Genomic DNA, 21,611 nt, shown 5'->3' with positions numbered 1-21,611 from the left:
ACGATATTGTGTGATAACCATTCATTCCGATTTTAGAATTTAAGAACTCTGCCACCTAACCTGTGACTTAGATTTTTTCCCCAAAGAATAGTTTTCTTATGCCACATTTGAAAAAACTCAATATGCAGAGCCAAGTAATCCCTCAAAGTCCATAAGCATTATTTCCCTCTCTCAACACTTCCAAGTATAATCTTAAAGAATGAAATTAAAACTGAATTTGGCAAGCAGCTCCTGATTGTGCCTAATCTCTGTTGGTATTTTACATTGACTAAGATCTGAAGAATTTTAATCTTCATGTAGCTGCTGCCAGTTTTGCCCTGGCTAGAAGATGGACAAGGGACTTCTGATTAGCTGGAAATCCTACAGATGTGTAAGCGCAGTTGAGTGCATTTAAGGAAGCCCTATCATTTGCCACAAATTCAAACCAAGCAACTATCTGTATCTGCATTCGGAGCAGAGTGCTGTCATAAATGTATATCTCCCAGAGACCCAGTGAGCTCAGAGCAGTATGCTTACACCAAACCCTGAAGAACTAGCCCTAGTGTGCCAGCCAGGGGACACCATTTGGCTCCAGAGCCATTGGTTTCTTGTCCCCTTGAATGCCATTTAAACCAGATTAGCCCCGTATTTCCGTTAAAAACACGTTTGAAGAATATTCCTGTTCTAAGTTTGGGTGGAGAGGGTGGGTGTCCATGAATTACTTACAAGAGTGGCTGTCACAGACAACATGGATCACCTTTGAGCCTAACAAAGGGCCAGTCTGATTTGTGGTGGCCCCAAAGTTCAGACTCCTCAGGACTGGTTGTAGGCCATCCAGACCAGTCAAGGCCTTCTCTAGGGTCATCATCATCATCATCAATCGTATTTATTGAGCGCTTACTATGTGCAGAGCACTGTACTAAGCGCTTGGGAAGTACAAAGTGGCAACATATAGAGACAGTCCCTACCCAACATTGGGCTTACAGTCTAAAAGGGGGAGACAGAGAACAAAACCAAACATACTAACAAAATAAAATAAATAGGGTCCACCTGGGACCGTTTTTAATCTCAATCTATGGGACCAGCACTGGGTGGGGGTAAAAATCCTCTGACCCCTGAAGGAAAAAGATGTGCATGCAGGCTGGTGCCTGGCTTGCTTGATACTTCAAGACCATCTTGGTGGTTGTCACGTAAGTGGATCGCATCCCAAGTTCAGCATTAGTGGCCCCTTGGCTGGAGTGGATCTCTCCCATGTGCTTAGCCCAGTGCTCTGCATACAGTTAGTGCTCAGTAAACCCGATTGACTGTATCTAACTGCTTTTCACAAAGTACTTTGAGGCCCTCGGGTAGTAGTAGTAGTCATCATATTTATTGAGTGCTTACTAAGTGCTTGGGAGAGGACAGCAGTTTGTAGACATGATCCCACTGCCTTCAACAGCGGATGGGGCGTCTCTAAAGCTGTTCATATCGCCTTTCTCACCTATTTCTAGCCTCCACCCGAACGAGAATGCAGAAGCAGAAGATGAACGATGCCATGGACATCTCAAACAAAGAAGAAAAGTGAAAATCTTCTCAGGACCGTTTTCTGCACTGCATAGTCTTCTGGCTTCACTTGACTAGTTTGTTTCGTTTTGTATTTGATTGTCCAGCCAGCATAGTATTTTTGGCTACTGGGGACAACAGGTGACTAGTTAAAATATTTAGCTTGCAGCTCTTTCCGGTGTTTTGGGGCACACACGCATAATATTACTTAAGCTTGGTGTGAGATGCTCCTTGGGAGCCTCTCTCCTGCTAGTGGGAGAGGTTTGTGGCAATCCAACTGGCAGATTGGCCAACTTCAAAGGGGCAGAGACAAGCAGGAGGAAGGGCAGCCTAGTCCCACCTGGTCATTTCTGCTAAACACTCTCTACCCTAAGATGTAGCATGACCATGTCTTAATGCCACTGAGTTTGATTAATTTATGAATTGTTCTTTCCAGATGACTTTTTCTCCCGCTTCCTTAATGCATCTGTAGTGATTTGCCCACCAATAGCATCCTATTTCTCTGGAACGCTTCTGTCTCAAGTAGCCATTTGAAGCTAGAAAGGATGACTTGAAATGCACTTATTATTTTTGTTCAGTAGATTTCTCTTTACCATTGGAATTTGATGCACTATTTGCTTAGTTTGCCCATTTTTATCTTTTACGTACCGACAGAAAGAAAAGTGGAAAGTAAACTCGTGTTGTAGCTGTACTACTGACAACAGAGCCCATACCTCAGAGAGGGTGAAAGCCTCCTACTACTGCTCCTCTCTCCTTCCCCCTCCCTTACTCTCTAAAACCATGGGTAGATGACATCACTGTTGATTTGTCTACTTGCCAATTTGGATCCTGTTGAGCGTAGGAACGGCCCAGATGAATACTTGAATGGGGCTGTGTTCGGCCCTCACCGTGAACCTAGTAAGTGCACTCTCTAATCTTTCTGGGCCCTCAAGAATCAAGGCAGAAATGACTTAAATTAAAGAAAACAGATTTAACTGCAGGAGTCAATGCCTCCAACTTTTTTTCCCCTCCTCCCCCCCCTTCCCTTTGAGGTCAGAGATTTAGGAACAAAGCATTTAATAATCAAGGCCTTCACTCTCAAACTTGGGAAAGTTTAAAGCTTCATCAGATGACTTTTAACGCAAACTTTATACATTCAATTTTATTTAAAATTGGCTACCCTTTTTTTTTTTTAACTCTTAGAGATTAAGCTGGCTGGCTGTTTACCCTTGAAGACTGAAAGTAGTCCAAGTTCTATAAGCAAAGGTCTCCTTGAAGGGCAGCCAACCTGTTGATCACGATTTAATTTTGTGCAAATGCTTCAACTTAAAACAGCTGGGTTAGGAAAAAAAATGCTGTTTTAATTGCAACTAAAGGTGTATTTAAAATATCTTGTGTGGATAACTTATTTAGAAATGGTGTAGTTAAGAAAGGTGATATTTAAGGCAGCATCACCTCATTTTTTTTTAAAGGATCACTTTTAACAGTCTAAATCCAGAACTCGTTAAAAAAAAAAAAAGGCATTGACTTGGGACTGTTTTGATAGAAAGTTAAGCCTTATTTGAAGACCTGTTAAGTTTTAAACTGAAATACTGCTTTGACAGTTTTCTTGAAATATGTTCAAAAGAGTTGAAGTCTGTAATAGCATGTTTCTCTCACTTAGTTTTGCCTTGATTTCAGTCAGCCGTTAGTTTGTAAACCCGAGGCTTAAGGCCTCTTAGGGCCTTTATCTCTACATTCATATTAGGATTCATGCCAAGACTGAAAAACAGTCTGAACTGCAAAAACAGTGTGCTGTAAAGGAAAGTTCCTAAACATACCCTCAGCTAATAGTATTGCTTTTCTTTTCCAGTTTTTCCATTTTTGTTCGGATTGGTTAAAGACTGTGCATTAAAAAGTGTTTGTTACTATTTTCTACCATTAATATCTTTGAGGAATAATAAAATAGCTATTAAGAGATTTCTGGTTGTCTTTGAAGTCAGTGTGGTGTTGGCATACCCGGTGGGAGACTAGATGATCACCCGTGTACCACGTAAGTACGAAAGAAAACCCAGAACAAACATTTGATTTAACAAGCGTTGGCTAAAGAGGACTCTGTAATAGTTTCGTTAAAATGGAAACATTTTTATTTTTTGTGTAAAACTGTATTGCATTGTTATTTCTTGGAATGATAATGTGCAGCAAGAAAAAGTTCCCCTCCCTGGCCCATCTTCTGCAGGGTCTCAGGACGGGCCGGGGGCACGATGGTGGGGCGTTGGTGGGGGAGAGACGTAAGGGATGCTTTGAATGAAATTTTCTACTTCCAAAACATGTTTCTAATTTAAGAAAAATGCCATGGGGTGGGGGGGGGGGGGGGGGGTGCGCAGGGGTGGAAATTGAGTGGTGATTAATATCTGTGAAGGAATTCCTACTTTTTTAAGGTTGGTTTGGGAGGAACTGTGGAATCCCATGTCTGAGTAGTTCCTGGGAAGCAGGAAGGTTCCCTCCACTTACCTCCCCCTAAAAGAGAAGCAGCGTGGCTCAGTGGAAAGAGCGTGGGCTTTGGAGTCAAGAGGTCATGGGTTCGAATCCCGGCTCCACCACGTGTCTGCTGTGTGGCCTTGGGCAAGTCACTTAACTTCTCTGGGCCTCAGTTACCTCATCTGTAAAATGGGGGTGATGACTGTGAGCCCCACGTGGGATAACCTGATCGCCTTGTATCCCCCCAGTGCTTAGAACAGTGCTTTGCACATAGCGCTTAACAAATGCCATCATCATCATCATCATCATCACAGGCTCTGTTCCCCGCCTGCAGTCCGCAGACAGCTGCGACACCCCAAACTCCGTTCCTCTGTGTTTCTACAAAATGACCCCCGGCCTTATCTGCGGGACTCCACGGGCTTGCTTGGACGCTGGAAAATCAAACTTGTGAGTTTTCTATTGTTTAAATGAAACGTAAAATTTCAGGATGGGACCGAAAGATTAAGGCCAATTTTCTAACAGCCCTTCTTCATCCTTTGGTGTCAGAGTTTTAGAATTGCCTCCATGTGTGGTTTCCAAATTTGTTGAATTTGTGACTTCTACCATTCACACGAGCTGCCATGCTATGGGCAGGAGGGAGTCTGGAAGCAGTGGACATTAAATAAGTACTTCAAATGAAGGGTGCCTCCCCATAGCCAGTATTTTTCCACAAGACCTAGCATTCACAGTCTTTTAGACTGTGAGCCCACTGTTGGGTAGGGACTATCTCTATATGTTGCCAACTTGTACTTCCCAAGTGCTTAGTACAGTGCTCTGCACACAGTAAGCGCTCAATAAATACAATTGATTGATTGTGCAACTTGGGGGTGGGAGGGTGGGTTGGTTTGTGGTATTTGAGTGCTTACTCTGTGCCAGGCACTGTACTAAGTGCTGGGGGTAGATACAAGATAATCAGTTTGGACACAGTCACTGTCCTACTTGGGATTCACAGTCTTAATCTCCGTGTTACAGACAGGGTAACTGAGGCACAGGGAAGTTAAGTGACTTGCCCAAGGTCAGACAGCAGACAACTAGCAGAGCCGGGATTAGACTCCCAAGTGTGTGCTCCATCCACCAGGCCACACTGCTGCTTTGGGACTTGGCTTGAAACCTCTGGCTGAGATTCCCCCTCACAGTTGGGATGGCTTTGCTCTTTATTACAGTCATCACAAGTAAATAAGGCAGAGCACCGCGCACACATTCTGTTAATGTCTATAAGACAAATGCTTTTGCAGAAACTTGCTGAGAGCGCTTTTTTTTTGTTCTCCTTTTGAGGAACAAACACAGAAAGCAGGGCACTGACTGTTTAGAAAAATGCCACAAAATGTTATACTCTAGCCGAGTGGGGTTAACTTTTTTTTCTTTTTTAACAATGAATTCAAATCTCTGTTTTTGGCCACATAAAAACTTTACACAATTATCCAGCAGTATACATAGTGGTTTACTGGGACAAAGTAACAGAGCCCCGAAGTTGGTAAAAGGGGAACTCCTCATTACTAATGTTAGGACACTCACTCAAATTTTGCTGTTAACTGCCTTTAGTGGCACAGACAAGGCAGGAATTTTGCTCTTTAGCTAATCGGTGCTTTCTCAGGTTGTTCAAAGTTGGAGTAACTACTGCCAAAACCCTCCCATTGTTCTCTAAAACGGGCAGCTGTTTAGAATTCATGTGTCAGACTGTCCACAATAAGGACAATTCACCATGTACGTCACTTCTTAGTAGCCTGGGTGTATTAATAGCTCCACTCTGCAATTCTGTGCTTGTGGTTTTTGTTTTGAGCATATGTTACTTTAGTTTGGCACGTATGTGTTACTAGCTCAAGCGTTTCTATTTGTACTAGAGATCCCTGGTGTGCTCAAATGGGGTTGTTAATAATTATAATAATCATCATCATCATCATCATTATGGCATTTATAATAATAATTATTATTATTTAAGTGCTTACCATGTACCAGGCACTGTTCTAAGTGCTGGGGTGGATAGACGCAAGTCGGGTTGGACAGAGTCCCTGTCCCACGGGAGCTCAGAGCTCAGAGTCTCAATCCCCATTTTTCAGGGTCACACAGCAGACAAGTGGCGGAGCCAGGATTAGAACCCATGACCTTCCGATTCCCGGGCCTGTGCTCTATCCACTGTGCCTGCACAGAAATGTCCAGGTCTCAGCCCTGAGACCCCCAAATTTCCCTTCTTGCCTGCTTGCCTTTCTGTCTGTCTCGGTGCCCAGGGTTGGCCTTGGGGCTCATCTAGAGCGTGGCTATCCCTGCCTCTCCGGCTCTGTCCCACTCCCTGTGGAAGAAGAGGAAAAGGATGTTGGAGAAAATGCTAGAGGCTGAGGATCCTGAGGAGAACAAAGCAAGGGTGGTGAGCCTGGGGGGCCCTGGAGCTAAGGTTCTGAGGCTCCAGGGGGAGGAAAGGCCCAAGCTGGGAAACAGTGGGGTAGGAAGGGAAGGAAGTTGTTTGGGAAGAACAAAGCCCCCGAATTCAGGAGGGAGCCCTCAGATCCCAAAGGGGGCATGCTGGATGGCAAAGGCTAGGGCCAGGATCTGGGCTTGCCCACTGAGCGAGCCAGGCAGGGAAAGACCACTGGGCTGGGCCACTGACTACAGGGGGGTTAAAGTGACCTGCTTCTGATTGCTCCCGCCTTTCACTTCAGGACTGAAAACTGTAGGAGCACGAAGCACGAGAGAGGAGCCTCAGTGAGATTTTATGGAATCAACTCAGTTCTGCCGTGTAAAATGTACTTTTACAAGGCAGTTTTGGCTAGGGCTCTGTTAAGGAATGTACACATCATCATCATCATCATCAATCGTATTTATTGAGCGCTTACTGTGTGCAGAGCACTGTACTAAGCGCCTGGGAAGTACAAGTTGGCAACATATAGAGACAGTCCCTACCCAACATCCAACTACCAAGCCCCATCTTGCTGGATCCAGCTGGCTGTGGCACTGGAAGAAACGGTAGATTCCCTTGTACAGCACGCACAACAGAAGAGAACTGGATGTGGGTAAACTCATTTGATTAATAGGGTGAGACGCCTCATCTAAATGGGTTAGAAATTAAAATTGTAAAAATATTTTTCTGCATGCAGTTTTCCTGCAATAGGTGTGGAGTCTGGTTCTACTAGTCTTTCTTTCTCTGACGGTCTCTTGAAGAACAGATGAAGACCAGCTAGAGAGTCAGGAGGTTTTTTGGATAAGAGAAGCAGCATGGCTCAGTGGAAAAGAGCCCGGGCTTTGGAGTCAGAGGTCATGGGTTCAAATCACAGCTCTGCCACTTGTCAGCTGTGTGACTTCGGGCAAGTCACTTCACTTCTCTGAGCCTCAGTTACCTCATCTGTAAAATGGGGATTGACTGTGAGCCCCCCGTGGGACAACCTGATCACCTTGTAACCTCCCCAGTGCTTAGAACAGTGCTTTGCACATAGTAAGCGCTTAATAAATGCCATCATTATTATTATTATATTGTTCGCTCCTTGCCTCCTACCAACTAGAGGGCTTCTGGCCTAATTGAGGTTTTGTTCACTGGAGTGTAGTTCAAAGCCTTTGACAGCAGGATTAAGGATGAAGGGGGATAAAAGTAGTCCATTGTCCAAATTGTCACAAATTCTGGTTAGAAATATCAGAATTCATGAAGTTTTACAGAATTGCTGTGTAACCTATTTTGGCGTCTTATCAAACATCTGTGGATTTCCCTATTAATTGGCTCATTTTGCTCCAACAGAGCCCAAGTTGACTTTGGCAGGGAAGAGCAGTTCCAGATTCTTTCAAAAGCCATGCCAAGATAGGGTACACCCCTACTGTGTGCTGATGCTTGCTCTAGGGCACCTACTGGAAACAATACCTTTGCAAAACACAAGTTTGTAACAATCCAGGGGGATTTATTTGCATGTAGAGGCAAGAAAAATGTAATATTTGATCAGTTTGTCTTCCCTCTGAGAGAAAAAAAAACCCACTGGGGGAGAATAATCTTTCTTCTAGCAGTTACAGATGAACAATTTCTTACCTTATTTTCTAGGAGCAGAGATTTCTACCTCCAGAATGTTTCCTGTCTCACCGTTCAGCATCATTACCTACATATTAAAAGTAATGTGACTTTTTTTTTTTTTTTTACACACCATTCCAGTTTCTCTTTTACAGGTGGATCCCTTCATTACACTCGCAACTTGGTCCTGGGTCCCACTTTTGGGGAAATTGAACTATAAATTACTTGGGGTCAGTACTTGCAGCTAAACTAATTTTGAGTGGTATCAGGTTGAGAGAATTATTTCAGGGCAACACAGAAACAAAAAAAAAAAATGATGCAACTGATACCGAATTATTACTCTGTCACTAGTCGTTAAGGCCCAACCCCGTTAATACAAACAGAAAGACTTTAGTTTGTCATACACTAGGCTGAAGGCCGTCCCCCCCAACCCCCGAAAATAAAGCCAAAATCATTTAAAATAAATATGTCATATTTAATACCCCCAAATGAGGAATGAATGACCCGGAGTAAACAAAAGGATAAAGTTAGCCCTTGGTCTTTTGATGCTCTTCTCTTGGCCAAGGCCTTCTTGAATGTTAACTGCCTGAAACCAAAGTGGCCCTGGTGCCCCTGAAGTCAGTTACGCGAGGAGTCTTGGACCACCTTAACCGTTCAGATTTGAGTTGTGTTTCTCTCTGTGAATTTGTCTTCCGTCCCAAATTCTCAGGAACTGAAGGCCTGAATCCCAAGGAAGACCTTGCCTTGCCTTGCCTGGATGTCACGGTGAGTTCGGGAAATCCTGTGAACTGAGACCTTGGGGCCAAAAGCCAATGTTAAGGTGCTTTTTCTGCAAAATTTCCAGAGAAGCAGCAGGAAGTGCACTAATAGGAAGATTAACCTTACAGTATCCTTGAAGTTAGGAGAGGCGGAAGGTGAGGAGAATAGTAGCGTCTGCTCGGTGCATCAGGCTTCCGATCTAAACTTGAGTTAGTGCGGAGGAGATGGAGAAGATTCCATTCCCCAAATTTCTCCACCCCTGGTACCCAGGAGTTCGTCAGGGCCACGGTGGAGTTGGTCGGGCCCGTTTTAAGGGCTGTTTTGGTTAAACGGAAATTGTTTGTCCTCAAGCTTTGGGAGGGGCAGGCTTTCCCTCTGCAGAGAGGCTGGGGCTGGTTCAGTTTTTAAAGGCTCCAACTCTACTTGCTTTGCTGATGAAGTTTTTCAGGAGGTCGTGGTCCATTTCTGCAAAGCCCGAAGTTTGTGTTACTACCGTCAAATGGTTTATGCAAAATCTGAAGCAGAATTCTTCTAGATCCTGGGAACCAAGAATGCATTTCACGTTAGGGCTTCCCACTGTGGAGAACGGACCGTAATCATTCCCTGAGCAGGATCGTAGGCTTTACGTATCTCTGATAATGCACTGCTGCAAGGCTGTAGCGAAAACATCATCGATTGTATTTATTGAGCGCTTACTGTGTGCAGAGCACTGTACTAAGCGCTTGGGAAGGACAAGTTGGCAACATATACAGTCCCTACCCAACAGTGGGCTCACAGTCTAAAAGACTCCTCTCCCCTCAGCTTGCAGAGCCGAATAATTGTAACTGTTGGGTTTGTTCAGCGCTTACGATGTGCTAAGCACGGGGGTACGATACAATCAGACACAGCCACTGTCCCACAGCCTAAGGGGGAGGGGGAACAGCTATCGAATGCTCATTCTACAGATGAAGAAATGGAGGCACCGCAAAGTTAAGTGACTTGTCCAAGGTCACTGAGCAGACAGGTGGTGGAGCAGGATTAGAACCCAGGTCTCCTGTCTCCCAGTCCTGTGCTCTTTCTCCTAGGTCAAATTGCCTTTCTATCCTTTAAAATGTAGTCCAGTATAGAGAACCACAAACTTGGAAAAAAAAAAAAAGGTTGAGCTGGAAAAAACGGTCACGTGGTGCATTTTAATTCCTCTTTTCCGCCTTTGTCAGCCTCTGATTTCCTTCCCGAGGCCAAGATGGTCTCGACATCAGATGGCACCACACCTCCGTTTAAACTTACAGCATCTGGGTTCTCTGGAATTAGAAGTCCCAGCATTGAATGGAACCAGGTTCCAGGGATAGCAGTGAGCGACGGTTCGAGTCAGATTCAGAGGCTGGCAGGGTCCCGCTCCGGTTTGCTGCCCGCTTCAATCTCCTGAACCCGAGCACAGAAGATTGAGACCACTTAAAAGGTGAGGGTCTCCTCTGTCTCACTGGAAGTACAGGTTTATCTTTCAGAGGAAGAACTGCAGCAGGATGTGGAGGCTCAGGAGGGATGGGCAATAGGAGACTAGTGCTCTCTCTGCCTGGACCTCTTCCTATAGTGGTTTAGGGAGACGTGAGAGTTCACCATTGATCCGAGGTATCTGGGGACATTAGGAGTGGCCTAGTACAAATCACTTGGCTTCTCTGTGCCTCAGTCTCCTCATCTGCAGAATGGGGTGTCAATGTCGGTTGTCCCATCTCCGCAGACTGTGAGTTCCCTGGGGGACAGGGACTGTGTCAAACCTGATTATATCCATCCCAGCGCAGAGAACAGTGCTTAACAACTATCAGAAGTATTATTATCATTATTAGGCAGTTCCTAGGAGAATGTGACATGGTGGAACTGGAGGAGGTGAAATACACCCTAAAAAGATAGATTTTCCTTTCCACCCCAACTACCAGGGTAGGGGGTGTGTTAACCCCAGACTGTGAGCCCACTTTTAGACTGTGAGCCCACTGTTGGGTAGGGACTGTCTCTATATGTTGCCAATTTGTACTTCCCAAGCGCTTAGTACAGTGCTCTGCACATAGTAAGCACTCAATAAATATGATTGATGATGATGATGATTAACCCCATCCTCCCGGAATGCAGTGGGTGTACCTCTTCCCAGAGGAGCTACTGCTGCCACATGCCACTTTAGGCAGGGGCTGGGGGGCACCCTGGGCAGTAAGGGCTCTGGGCTGCGGAGGGCTCAACTGAGCTTTGGAAAAACTGAAACAATGATTAAAACAACATGTAATGTGGGCTTAAAAAGCCAGGGGCACCATCGGGGACTAGAAAGTGTTCTTCTAAGAAGTGACATGAAAGCTAATTGAAAGAGAGAGAGCCCAAGCTAATTTAACATGGAAAGAAAGTCTCCCTTTCACAGAATGGACTGTCTCCCAACCCCGCCCCTCACCCACAGCCTGACTCACCGGGACATTTACATTTGCTTTTTAAAGACCAAAGAGAGAAGGGTTCCTTCCACCTCATCACTCAGCCCATCTCCACCAAGAGCTGGGTGTTCCCTCGGGGCCGCTGCTGCCTGGAATGCCCCCAATCCCTCTGCCCATCCGCCAAGCTGGCTCTCTTCCTTCCTTCAAGGCCCTACTGAGAGCTCACCTCCTCCAGAAGGCCTCCCCAGACTGAGCCCCTTCCTTCCTCTCCCTCTCCATCCCCCCATCTTACCTCCTTCCCTTCCCCTCAGCACCTGTATATATGTATATATGTTTGTACATATTTATTACTCTATTTTACTTGTACATATCTATTCTATTTATTTTATTTTGTTAGTATGTTTGGTTTTGTTCTCTGTCTCCCCCTTTTAGACTGTGAGCCCACTGTTGGGTAGGGACTGCCTCTATATGTTGCCAACTTGGACTTCCCAAGCGCTTAGTACAGTGCTCTGCACACAGTAAGCGCTCAATAAATATGATTGATGATGATTGGATTTGCAGCGACGGAGGCTCCAAAGGGTAGTGCGGGCCATGTCCGACCTGGTAAAGATGAGACTTTCCTTCAGACCTGCACTAATCTTTTGTGGAGTCAGTGGGAAAGATAGTCAGTGGTACTGATTGAGCGCCTACTGTGTGCAGACCGGGAGAACAGAGCACAGAATAGTTGATAGACCATCCCCTGCCCAAGAGGAGCTGGGCCTCTTCCATCTCAGCCTTGGGGGGCTGGAGCCTTAAAAGACACACTCTCCCTATCCTTCCCACTGCTCTAACCTCCTGAGACCCTGACTTGCCTCTTGGGCAAGCTGCTGGGGTCCGGCTCATCTCTGCAGAGCGCTGTCTAAGAATGATACTTCATCCGAGAAAGTGGGGCAACCCGGCTGCCACGTGGCCGTTTCACTTACCTGGGCTTCGTACTTCACGGCAGCAGACAGCAAAGCGATGGCATTCTCTTCGCAGATCCCTTGCTTGATGGTTTCCTGGCAGAGCTTTCTCAACCTGTTTTCTCTATAAAAAGTAGCAAGGTCCAGCAGGCCTGGGAAGAGGAGGGAGGTTATCAGAATGGTCTTTGCAGTGATTCTGATTTGTCTTTTTCTACCCACCTGTGCTTTCAGAACCAGGCTAAGGCCACGAGGGCAGGGCAGGACCTGAGACCGTCTATGCAGGCCAAGAGCCAGGGAGAGTCGAGCACCCTCTGGAAAATTCAAGTCAACTGTGGGATATAGCCTCTTAAAGTTTCCAATTGCCTCACCGTTCCACTTTTGCCAGGTACCCATGACCTAATTCCCGTAAACATCTTGGAAAGAAACTCATAAGGCTGAAGCCAATCAGGGGGTGTTGTCCATTGGACGGGGCAACTGGCTGCCCCCCACCCCTCCCTGCTGTTGGCGCCCAGAGGGTGCTGGGGAGGCAGAGGCCACTGGCTAGGAGCCCCTGGCAACAGATAAGTGGCCTATGTCTCTTGCCCCACAAATAGGCTTGCAGCGCATGTCCAAAATAGAGGCTGGGCGTCCCTCCTGCTGCAAACCCGGGGTCAGGGATTCTGCCGTAACGGCGGCGGGGGGCAGCACTTTGGGGCTCCTTTTTGGTGTCTATGCCCAGCTCCAACTGGCACGGTGGAGCCCGAGGTGACTTGACTACCCCAGGCAGGAGCCCGAGAGGGAGGGCTGTGAGGAAGAAGGGGAGGGGCAGTTAGAGAAGTGAGTTCCGGGGACCTAAAGTCTAGGGTTGGCAAACGGCATTTCAAAACAGCATGCTTCCCAGGGAAATGAGAGTCAATGCTCCGGCAGGGCCCAGGAGCAACACCACGTTCTTTGGAATGGTGTACCTCACCCATCTCTTACCTACTGCATCCTCAGGAGAGAGGCTGATGCTGTCTGTGTACAGGTATTCCAGGAAGGCTCGATAAACAGGGTAGGAAAATTCTCCCATCTCTATGATTTCATCCTCATTGTTATTCAGGACAGAACGAAAATGTTCACACCTTAAAGAAGAAGAGACCTGATGTCATTCGCCAAGAGAGCCACTTGAGGACAGCCCTTGAGGGCAAACCCCACCTTTGTTCTTTAAACAGACGGGGAAGCCCTTGGCCCACACCCCTCCCATTCACTGCTAACCTCTGCACAGGCTGCGGTGGGTGTTTCCCAAATGAAACTGCGGTATTCACCCGAGGCAAGGGATCGTTCAGCGTTTTGTTCGCCCCCTCTTTCCGAACAAGAAGCTCGTCTTTCTCGGCCCTAGGAGTCCATTCCATTTCTCCCCTCTGCCGCTACCCACTCTCTTCCTTGTGCTTCCTCTATCCCAGAGCCTGAACTCCACGAGCTCCGCGCGGCTCGGTACAAGGTGCCTTGGCAGCTGAGGTGGTGCTGTCTAAGCCAAAGTGAAATGCCCGGGTGCCCTCACCGCAGGACATAATGGCAAGACAGACTCTCTAGGTCGGAGCTGAAGGTCAGTTTTCTGCCCAGCTGTGGGAAATTTCTTAGAGCAACTTTTCCCCAGGGCTCACTGCAGACGAGGCACGGAGTTCCTTACCTAATTTTAAGAAGGACTTTATGGACATAGATATATTTTCCGTCCACTAGAAATTTCAAATCCGCAGTGTCGGGGTTGTCAAACTCCTTCTTCAGGGACTGGGCCACAGTGAGGTGATCATCGGGGTCTACAGTCACAGGAGAAATGCTTCACTATCAGTCTAGCCCTAGGAGAGCGAAATCTCATCTTCTACCCACCACATTACTAAATCCCTTTCAACACCGCTCTGCAAAAAGAGACTGACATCTCTACCATCGCTACAGATAATAAACCCTCTCATGTGTCCATTTCTAAACTGCTTTTTTGGTCGTGGTTCAGGCACAGCGGCAACTCTGTTCACCTTTTACTGCTATTGAAAATGCCCAAAATGCAATTTCTCAGATCAAAAAAATAAGCAAAGCAGGACGGCCTAGTGGAAAGAGCACAGGTCTGGGAGTAAGAGGAGTTGGAGGACCTGGGTTCTAATCCCTGCTCTCCCACTTGCTGGTAGTTGACCTTGGGCAAGTCACAACTTCCTTGGGTCCCAGTTGCCTCATCTGTAGAAGGGGGAATTCAAAACCTGCTCTCCCTCCTGGCTCAGACTGTGAGCCCGACGTGGGACAGGGACTGTCTGACCTGATTATCTTGCATTTGCACAGAGTAAGGGCTTAACAAATACTACAATTAAGCAAGAAACTCAATTACTTTAAACTACTTTTCACAAATGCAGGAACCTAACCCCCATGCTCTTCAAATCCAAAGACCCCTCTGAATAGGGAGCCTAGCACATAAACTGCTCTCTCTCGTGAATGCCGGATAGGGCTGTCACAAGCAATTTGATTTTTGAAGGTGCTTCACAAACAGAATTTTATTTCCTGGGTATGGCCAATGCACCAGAATTGGAAATGAAAGGGGCTGTGCCATTCCAGTCCCAATCTCTAAGAAATATGTTAATTTGGAGCATAACAGACACAGCTGAATTCCATTCCTCAAATCTAAACAGTCAGGGTGCAAACAATAGACGCACTCATGCAATCCGCCACAGTTCCCGGCTTCTTCCCAAGTCCCTCAGCCCGTGCAGCTCAGAGGGAGCCGCAGTAGCTGGAGAACAGGAAAACCTGAACTCAAGGGCTGTAATGGTTCGTGGGAATGGGGGCTGGGAAACAGAAGCATATCCACCAATCCAAATACGTTTTCATTCTCCTTTGATCCCCCAGGTCCTGTCAGAAGCGGGACCGACTGTAATTATAATAATAATAATAATGGCATTTATTAAGCACTTACTATGTGCAAAGCACTGTTCTAAGCGCTGGGGGGATACAAGGTGATCAAGTTGTCCCACGGGGGGCTCACAGTTTTTAATCCCCATTTTACAGATGAGGTAACTGAGGCCCAGAGAAGTGAAGTGACTTGCCCAAAGTCACACAGCTGGCAATTGGCAGAGTCGGGATTTGAACCCCTGACCTCTGACCCCAAAGCCCGGGCTGTTTCCACTGAGCCACGCTGCTTCTCTAATTCTACTATAATTGAAGCAGGATGGGTAGCACACCCTCTTCCTACCACTGGCCACACACTGGAGAGAAAGGTTGGGAACGAATACCCCCTTTCGAAAGCCGGTTTGGCTCAAATGTCCCATTTCTGGGATGGGTTAATTTTCCCGTCCGAGGGGTCTTTTGGGGTTTCTAGGAGTGTCTTTGCTCCAGCGGAAGGTAACAGGTTCTAATGTATTGGAGGCCGTTGTGGGACCGTAAGCAAGGTTGGGTTGCAGACTGAGGTACTAAATTTTTGGAAGGCAGTATGTCAAAAACAATGACACACTGCTTCTCTCCGATTTACCAATTCGTTTTGCTGCTTTGAATACTGACCGCCAGTGGAAAAAAACACGCTGCCTTAAGCTCACTCCTCCCCACAGAAACCCAGCCCCGGCAACTCGGCCCTCGAGCCTCCGCTGAATCGGCCACGGTTGAGCTCACCTACAGCGAGGAGGCGCCAGGTCACGGCGGGGGTGGCGAAGCAGGCGAACACGTCGTCCGTGCAGGAGAAGTGGGTGAGGTGAGGAAGGGTCACCGACTGACCCCGGCACTGGCCCCACATGTACACGTGGCCGCCCTGGGTCTTGGCTGCGGACGTGTGGGCCGAGTGGCACGCTGCGATCTCGATAATTCTAAATTCACAAACACGCACCGCGGTGCGTGACATTTGTCAGCGGAATAGCTTTAAAGGTGCAGCTCTTTAAAGTATTATCAATTATTTGCATTAATGTCTGTCTCCCCGTCTAATCAATCAATCAATTGTATTTATTGAGTGCTTACTGTGTGCAGAGCACTGTACTAAGCGCTTGGGAAGTACAAGTTGGCAACATATAGAGACAGTCCCTACCCAACAGTGGGCTCACAGTCTAAAAGGGGGAGACAGAGAACAAAACCAAACATACTAACAAAATAAAATAGAATAGATATGTACAAGTAAAATAAATAAATAGAGTAATAAATATGTACAAACATATATACATGTATACAGGTGCTGTGGGGAAGGGAAGGAGGTAAGATTGGGGGGGATGGAGAGGGGGACAAGGGGGAGAGGAAGGAAGGGGCTCAGTCTGGGAAGGCCTCCTGGAGGAGGTGAGCTCTGGGCAGGGAACAACTCTGCTGTATTGTAGTCTCTCAAGTGCTTAGTACAGTGCTCTGTGAATTTTAAGGGCTCAATAAATACTATTAACGACGATGATGAGGAATAGCTGAGGCCCCAACTACGAGTTCAAAAGCACACATCTCATCCAGCTACTTGGGTAAGATTTACGCAGCCCCCGTGTCCTGCCTCTGGCCTGGAGCCCCCGCCCGCTCTGAGTCCTGCAGGCCTTTGCTCTTCCCACCTTCGAAGCCTTATTTGGGGTTTCGACTCCTCCGGGAAGCCTTCCCTGACTGCGGCCCCCCTCTCCCCTGCTCTCTCGCCCTTCTGCGTCACCCTGACATTTGGATTTGTACCTTTTAAGTACTTGATATTCACCCCACCCCTGGCAGTTATCTGTACATATCCATCACTGCTTTTGATGTCTGCCTTACCAGGTGAGCTCCAGGTGGGCAGGGCATGGGGCTACCAACTCTGTTATGTTGAGCTCAGTACAGTGCTCAGCAGACAGTAAGTGCTCAATAAATACCAAGGACTGAACAGGTTTCTTAAGCATATTCTGTAAAAGACAGACAATCCCCACATATCTCTACTGCAGTGCATTATTCAGTTCTTATTAAAACATACAAATTTGGGTGAGAAGCCGCATGCCCTGAAGGGAAACCTTGCCTTGGTTGGCCAGAACCACCTGGGCCCTGGCTCCCGGTACCAAGTGCTGTAGCAGGTCAGTGAACCTGCAACCCTGCGCCCCACAAAGTAGAGCCCCAGACCCCATGGCTGAAGGGCGATGACGCCAGTATTTAGTGGCCAGCACCACTCCCTCCCACTACGAACTAAGCCCTGTTTGCAGGCTTCGGCGCATCTTGGCGCAAGGCCCAGTATGCACAAGGTCAGGCAACTACCAAGGTTATTGAGACAGAAGCCCATTAAGGAGAATGGATTTTCCACATCAACAGGTACCGTTCTGGGACTGAACCCTTCTAAGCAGCATTTCACGTAGGGCTTCCGGCTTATTTTGTCTTCCAACTTCCCCACCCACCTCGGTCAACCTTAATGGGACAATGTTGTCACACAACGACACACCACTAAAGGTTTATAATCAACTTTTGTGCACCGTGCCACCTTAGGAGGGTGCGTCTGCCAGCTGCTTTCAATCAGGAGCTGAGCAGAACGGAGAAAGAACGAAAAAAAAAGAGTAACAGGGAAAGATCAGGGGGAGGATGTGATGAGGAGATGGAGGCCGAACAAAGAAGGGTTAGAAAGAAAGCAGAAGCATTTAAACATTAGAGCGGGCGTTGGAAGAGAAGTGCTGGATAGGTTTCTGTGTGAACGCCACAACTGATGCTTTTGATTCCTTCACCTCTCCAAAATGGGCCACAGCCCCAACTCCATACTCCACGGAGAGACAGGGGTTAAATCATGTTTGGCCTATGAACTGGAGGATTGCTGACTCACAGCATCTGCGGGTTCTACCTCTCCAACTATGCATTCCTAAAACTCCGTTTTTATTATTTTGGGACCAATTCTACTGCCTTTTTTAAAAAATGGCATTTGTTAAGCACTCACTATGTGCCAGGCACGGTTCTAAATGCTGGGTAAATACACTTCTAAATACAAGGTAATCAGGCTCCTGAGAAGAAAACACTTCTGGGAGAGGAATGAATTCTTTAAGAGAGGTCCCCCGAAGGTCCTTTTAGTGCAAAGAAAGAAGCCATTCACAGGGTTCCTGGTGCTTGGAAAGATTCGCTCCCAGCCCAAAACGACTGTGCTTGGATTCAGATCACACCACTTGCTCTTAACACAGCTGTCATATTTTCCAATATACTTTTATCAAAAAATAATTGTCCATTAATCTTTGCAGTGCCAGGGTACTCAAATAACAACCTTCAATGCCTCCTTAATCTCCACGCTTACGGGGCAGAGAAATTACCAGTGAAGAGAGAATATAAGGAGGAACCGAGCCAGAGAAATTCAAGAAGCAACTGAAGACATTATTTAGGATAAAGGTGAAATCCCAATGTCCTTAGGAGGTGGAACGTAACATAGCCTTGTCAATGCATTGAAAAATAGGCCCCAGCTTGCACAATTTTCCTCACTCTAACACGGAGTGAGGTGTTTCTTCTGTGCCACTCATCAGGCATAGTTCCTTGCTCTAATCAAAATAGATGAGTGCCTTTTCCCAGGCTACTTAATATCCCTTTGAGATTCTCTCTCTGAATCTCCAACGCCACAGATATGTTTCACTGATCTCCCATTCCAGGGAAGAGGAGAACTGCAGGACGGTTTGGGCCTATGACGTACCCACCGAGTGGGTGACGGAGCTGATGGAAAACGAAATGAAGATGGGAAGGAAGTCACCTCCAACTAACCTGTATCGACCCCAGCGCTTAGAACAATGCCTGGCACATAGTAAGTGCTTAAAAAATACCACAATTATGATGATTATTATTAAGGTAACAATGTCGACAAACAGAAAGTAAACTCCCACAAATCAACATTATTTCCAAGCTTGGCTCATCGCTGAGGCACAAGTGGCCCTCTACAACACAAGCTTTACCTGTCCTTTTCCACCGGAACCGGTGTGGGGTAAGACTGGTTACTTTTATTGCCGGTGCCTAGCTGTCCGTAAGAATTGGCTCCCCAGGCGTATAGTTGACCTTCATCTGTTAGCACTAATGTATGTGCGTAGCCACAGGTCACCTGCAAGGGAAAAACACCCAAGTCTTTTTCTACTAGCAAATAGGGAGAGACCACTATGCTTTCATGTGACATCAGATGGGTGGAACAGAAAAACGTCCTAGGGAACTCTTATCTTTTGCAAATACAATACTTTGGCCCTGTGAAAAACTGTTCCCTGGGCCTACGAGTTAAATTATTTGCAGTAATTTGAGCCTCAATTTACCCACACGGCAGAAAGGCACGAATGGACTGTTCAATATCAAGGGAGGGTCCCGAATGAAGATGTGAGAGGAAGGTGTTCGGCGACCCGCTGCTCGGCCCTAACTTGAGAGGTCCCTTCATCGGGGACCAGAACTCTGCTGTGGGAGTCCCTGTCCCGCCCTTGAAACCAAATGTTATTTCTTCGGAGCTCGGAAGTCAGAATAAGCTGACACGACTGATGAACGTACCCGCTGGACTCGAATGCCTTGCAGGGCTGCTATTCTGCAGGGGGTGGGCTGATTGCCAATGCTGCCCAATCCAAGCTGTCCGTTGCCATTGTAACCCCAGACGTAGACCTTGAAAGAGAGGGGGTGAGACCTTTCATTCCCTAGAGCGAAATTCCGGGCCTTAACAGAGGTACAATTTGGGAGACTCACCCACTATTTTGGGGAACGATCGTATTATCGCCAAAGAAATTTCCCTTCTGCTAGAAAAGTCTTCCCATCATTGTTATTACACTTCTTAAGCGCTTACCATGGGCCAAGCACTGGGGTAGATACAAAACAGTTAGGTCGGCACAGTCCCTGTCTCACATGGGGCCCACGGTCCAAGTATTAGGCGATCCCTCTACTGACAAGTTAGGTGCTCCCAATCCTTATTTTTACTATGGTACTTGTTACGGGCTTACTGTGTGCCAAGCACTGTTGTACGTACTGGGGTAGATACAAGTTAATCAGGTTGGACACAGTCCTCGTCCCACACTGGGTTTTAACTATTTAAATCCCCATTTTACAGATGAGGCAACTGAGGCCCAGAGAAGTTATGTGACTGGCCCAATGTCACACAGCAGACATGGAAGAGCTGGGATTAGAACCCTGGTCCTTCTGACCCACAGGCTCATGCTCGATCCACTAAGCCACTCTATCCACTTCTGTGCACTCTCCATCCCTACCCTAATTCCCTGTACTGGATTAAGAATTTTACTCAGTTGAATTTGTTCTGTTTGACCTTAGACTTTGAGGAATTTAGTCATCTAGTCCATTCCCCTGGAAAATTCCCCATCAAATTATGAAGTCAAAGTCCGAGGCACACAGCAAAGAAATAACAAGAGACCACAAGTTCCAGGTTTTGAGGCGCACACTACATTTCCACGCCATTGGTAAAACTCTCAAATCTACGTTACCAGCCCATCCATTAGCATGGAAAAATCTTGAACACCTGATGAAAGAGTGGTCTTACCTCTCCACTTTCCACTACAGCCATTGAGCACATCTGGCCACAAGCTATGTTAGTAGTGATCTTATTTTGTAAGCAGCTGGTGACTCTTCGAGGAATTGGCTGATTGGCTGTTGAGCCAGACCCGACTTGCCCAGAGTTGTTATAACCCCAGGCATACACCTGGGGAAGGAAATATGAACAGATCATTCCAAATAATTCCAGGGGGTGGGTCTGACTTGAACAATAATAATTCCTCGACCTTCCGGATCTCCTTTCCGCTGAGAAGCACACATTGCTTCCCGGTGCCTCTCAACACGTTGGGCCGGGGCAGGCTGGTCAACTTTGCTTCCCAGCTCAATGGGGGTCTCTCCCCACACAGCTCCAAGGAGTCTGACTCTCCACAGAATTGAGAAGGGCCGCCCTCCACGGCCTTCTCAAAATAGGGGACTGTTTCATGGGCTCCGGCTGAGGAAGGGCACAGCTGCCCGCTCCAACACCTCTCCCATCATAGACAAGAGGCACGTGGCAGGAGTTCTGGAAAAACCCGGGGCTCCACCCCGCCTCATTACAATTCCTGGCACAGTGCTCCACGCCCAATTGATGCTCCCTTTTTGATAACTTTTTTGTGTATGACTATCAGCAAAGATGGAAAATACATGCTTCTGCACAATCACAGATTGTTTGGATACTGTATTTCCATCACCTTTTTCGAAAAAATATCCACTGTGACTTCACAGAGGTGCCGCATCTTCCAGTCCTTTTTACACTACCCTTCCCTCTGTTAGTGTGATAGCTTTTTCAATTCTTCAGAAGGCAGGACTGGGAGATTTGACTTCAGTAGGCAAACTCACTGAATGTTGATTAATGAAAAAAAGGTAAGGAGGCTAAGTCACAAACACACAGGTCAAGGGAGAGGATTTAAGACTTTGGATTTTGTATAGCCTTATGGGGAGCAGGATATCCCTACTGGGAGGGAGTTGTGTTGGCGGGGGGAGTGAAAGAGTGGAGGAGGAACTCATTTTGTAAATTCCCATGATGAACACTTCACCAGCTTTGCTGAGCCCACTGTTGGGTAGGGACTGTCTCTATATGTTGCCAATTTGTACTTCCCAAGTGCTTAGTACAGTGCTCTGCACATAGTAAGCGCTCAACAAATACAATTGATGATGATGAGATTGCTATGGGAATCT

The 21,611-nt window shown here is 46.9% G+C and overlaps 2 protein-coding genes across 2 annotated transcripts in view; one reads left to right on the top strand and one right to left on the bottom strand.

Annotated features, from left to right (window-relative positions):
- Nucleotides 1–3,459, top strand: part of RB1 (RB transcriptional corepressor 1) — a 100,379-nt gene extending 96,920 nt beyond the window's left edge. The window contains exon 27 of the mRNA XM_038761557.1: nt 1,470–3,459. Within this exon, the coding sequence (XP_038617485.1) occupies nt 1,470–1,543 (74 nt within the window). The 3' untranslated portion in view covers nt 1,544–3,459. The remainder of the gene's footprint in view (nt 1–1,469) is intronic.
- Nucleotides 3,460–8,008: 4,549 nt separating this feature from the next.
- RCBTB2 (RCC1 and BTB domain containing protein 2) overlaps nt 8,009–21,611 on the bottom strand; it is a 29,955-nt gene continuing 16,352 nt past the window's right edge. Inside the window, 8 exon segments of the mRNA XM_038761952.1 lie at nt 8,009–9,278; nt 12,090–12,220; nt 13,029–13,168; nt 13,717–13,843; nt 15,669–15,859; nt 18,881–19,023; nt 19,452–19,559; nt 20,443–20,601. Coding sequence (XP_038617880.1) covers nt 9,138–9,278; nt 12,090–12,220; nt 13,029–13,168; nt 13,717–13,843; nt 15,669–15,859; nt 18,881–19,023; nt 19,452–19,559; nt 20,443–20,601 — 1,140 coding nt within the window. The 3' untranslated portion in view covers nt 8,009–9,137.

This window comes from Tachyglossus aculeatus, chromosome 20 (genome assembly GCF_015852505.1).
Source record: "Tachyglossus aculeatus isolate mTacAcu1 chromosome 20, mTacAcu1.pri, whole genome shotgun sequence".
In the NCBI taxonomy this organism is placed as follows: Eukaryota; Metazoa; Chordata; class Mammalia; order Monotremata; family Tachyglossidae; genus Tachyglossus; species Tachyglossus aculeatus.
The sequence above is the reverse complement of the archived record's forward strand: the minus strand, read 5'-3'. Positions and strand labels throughout refer to the sequence as shown.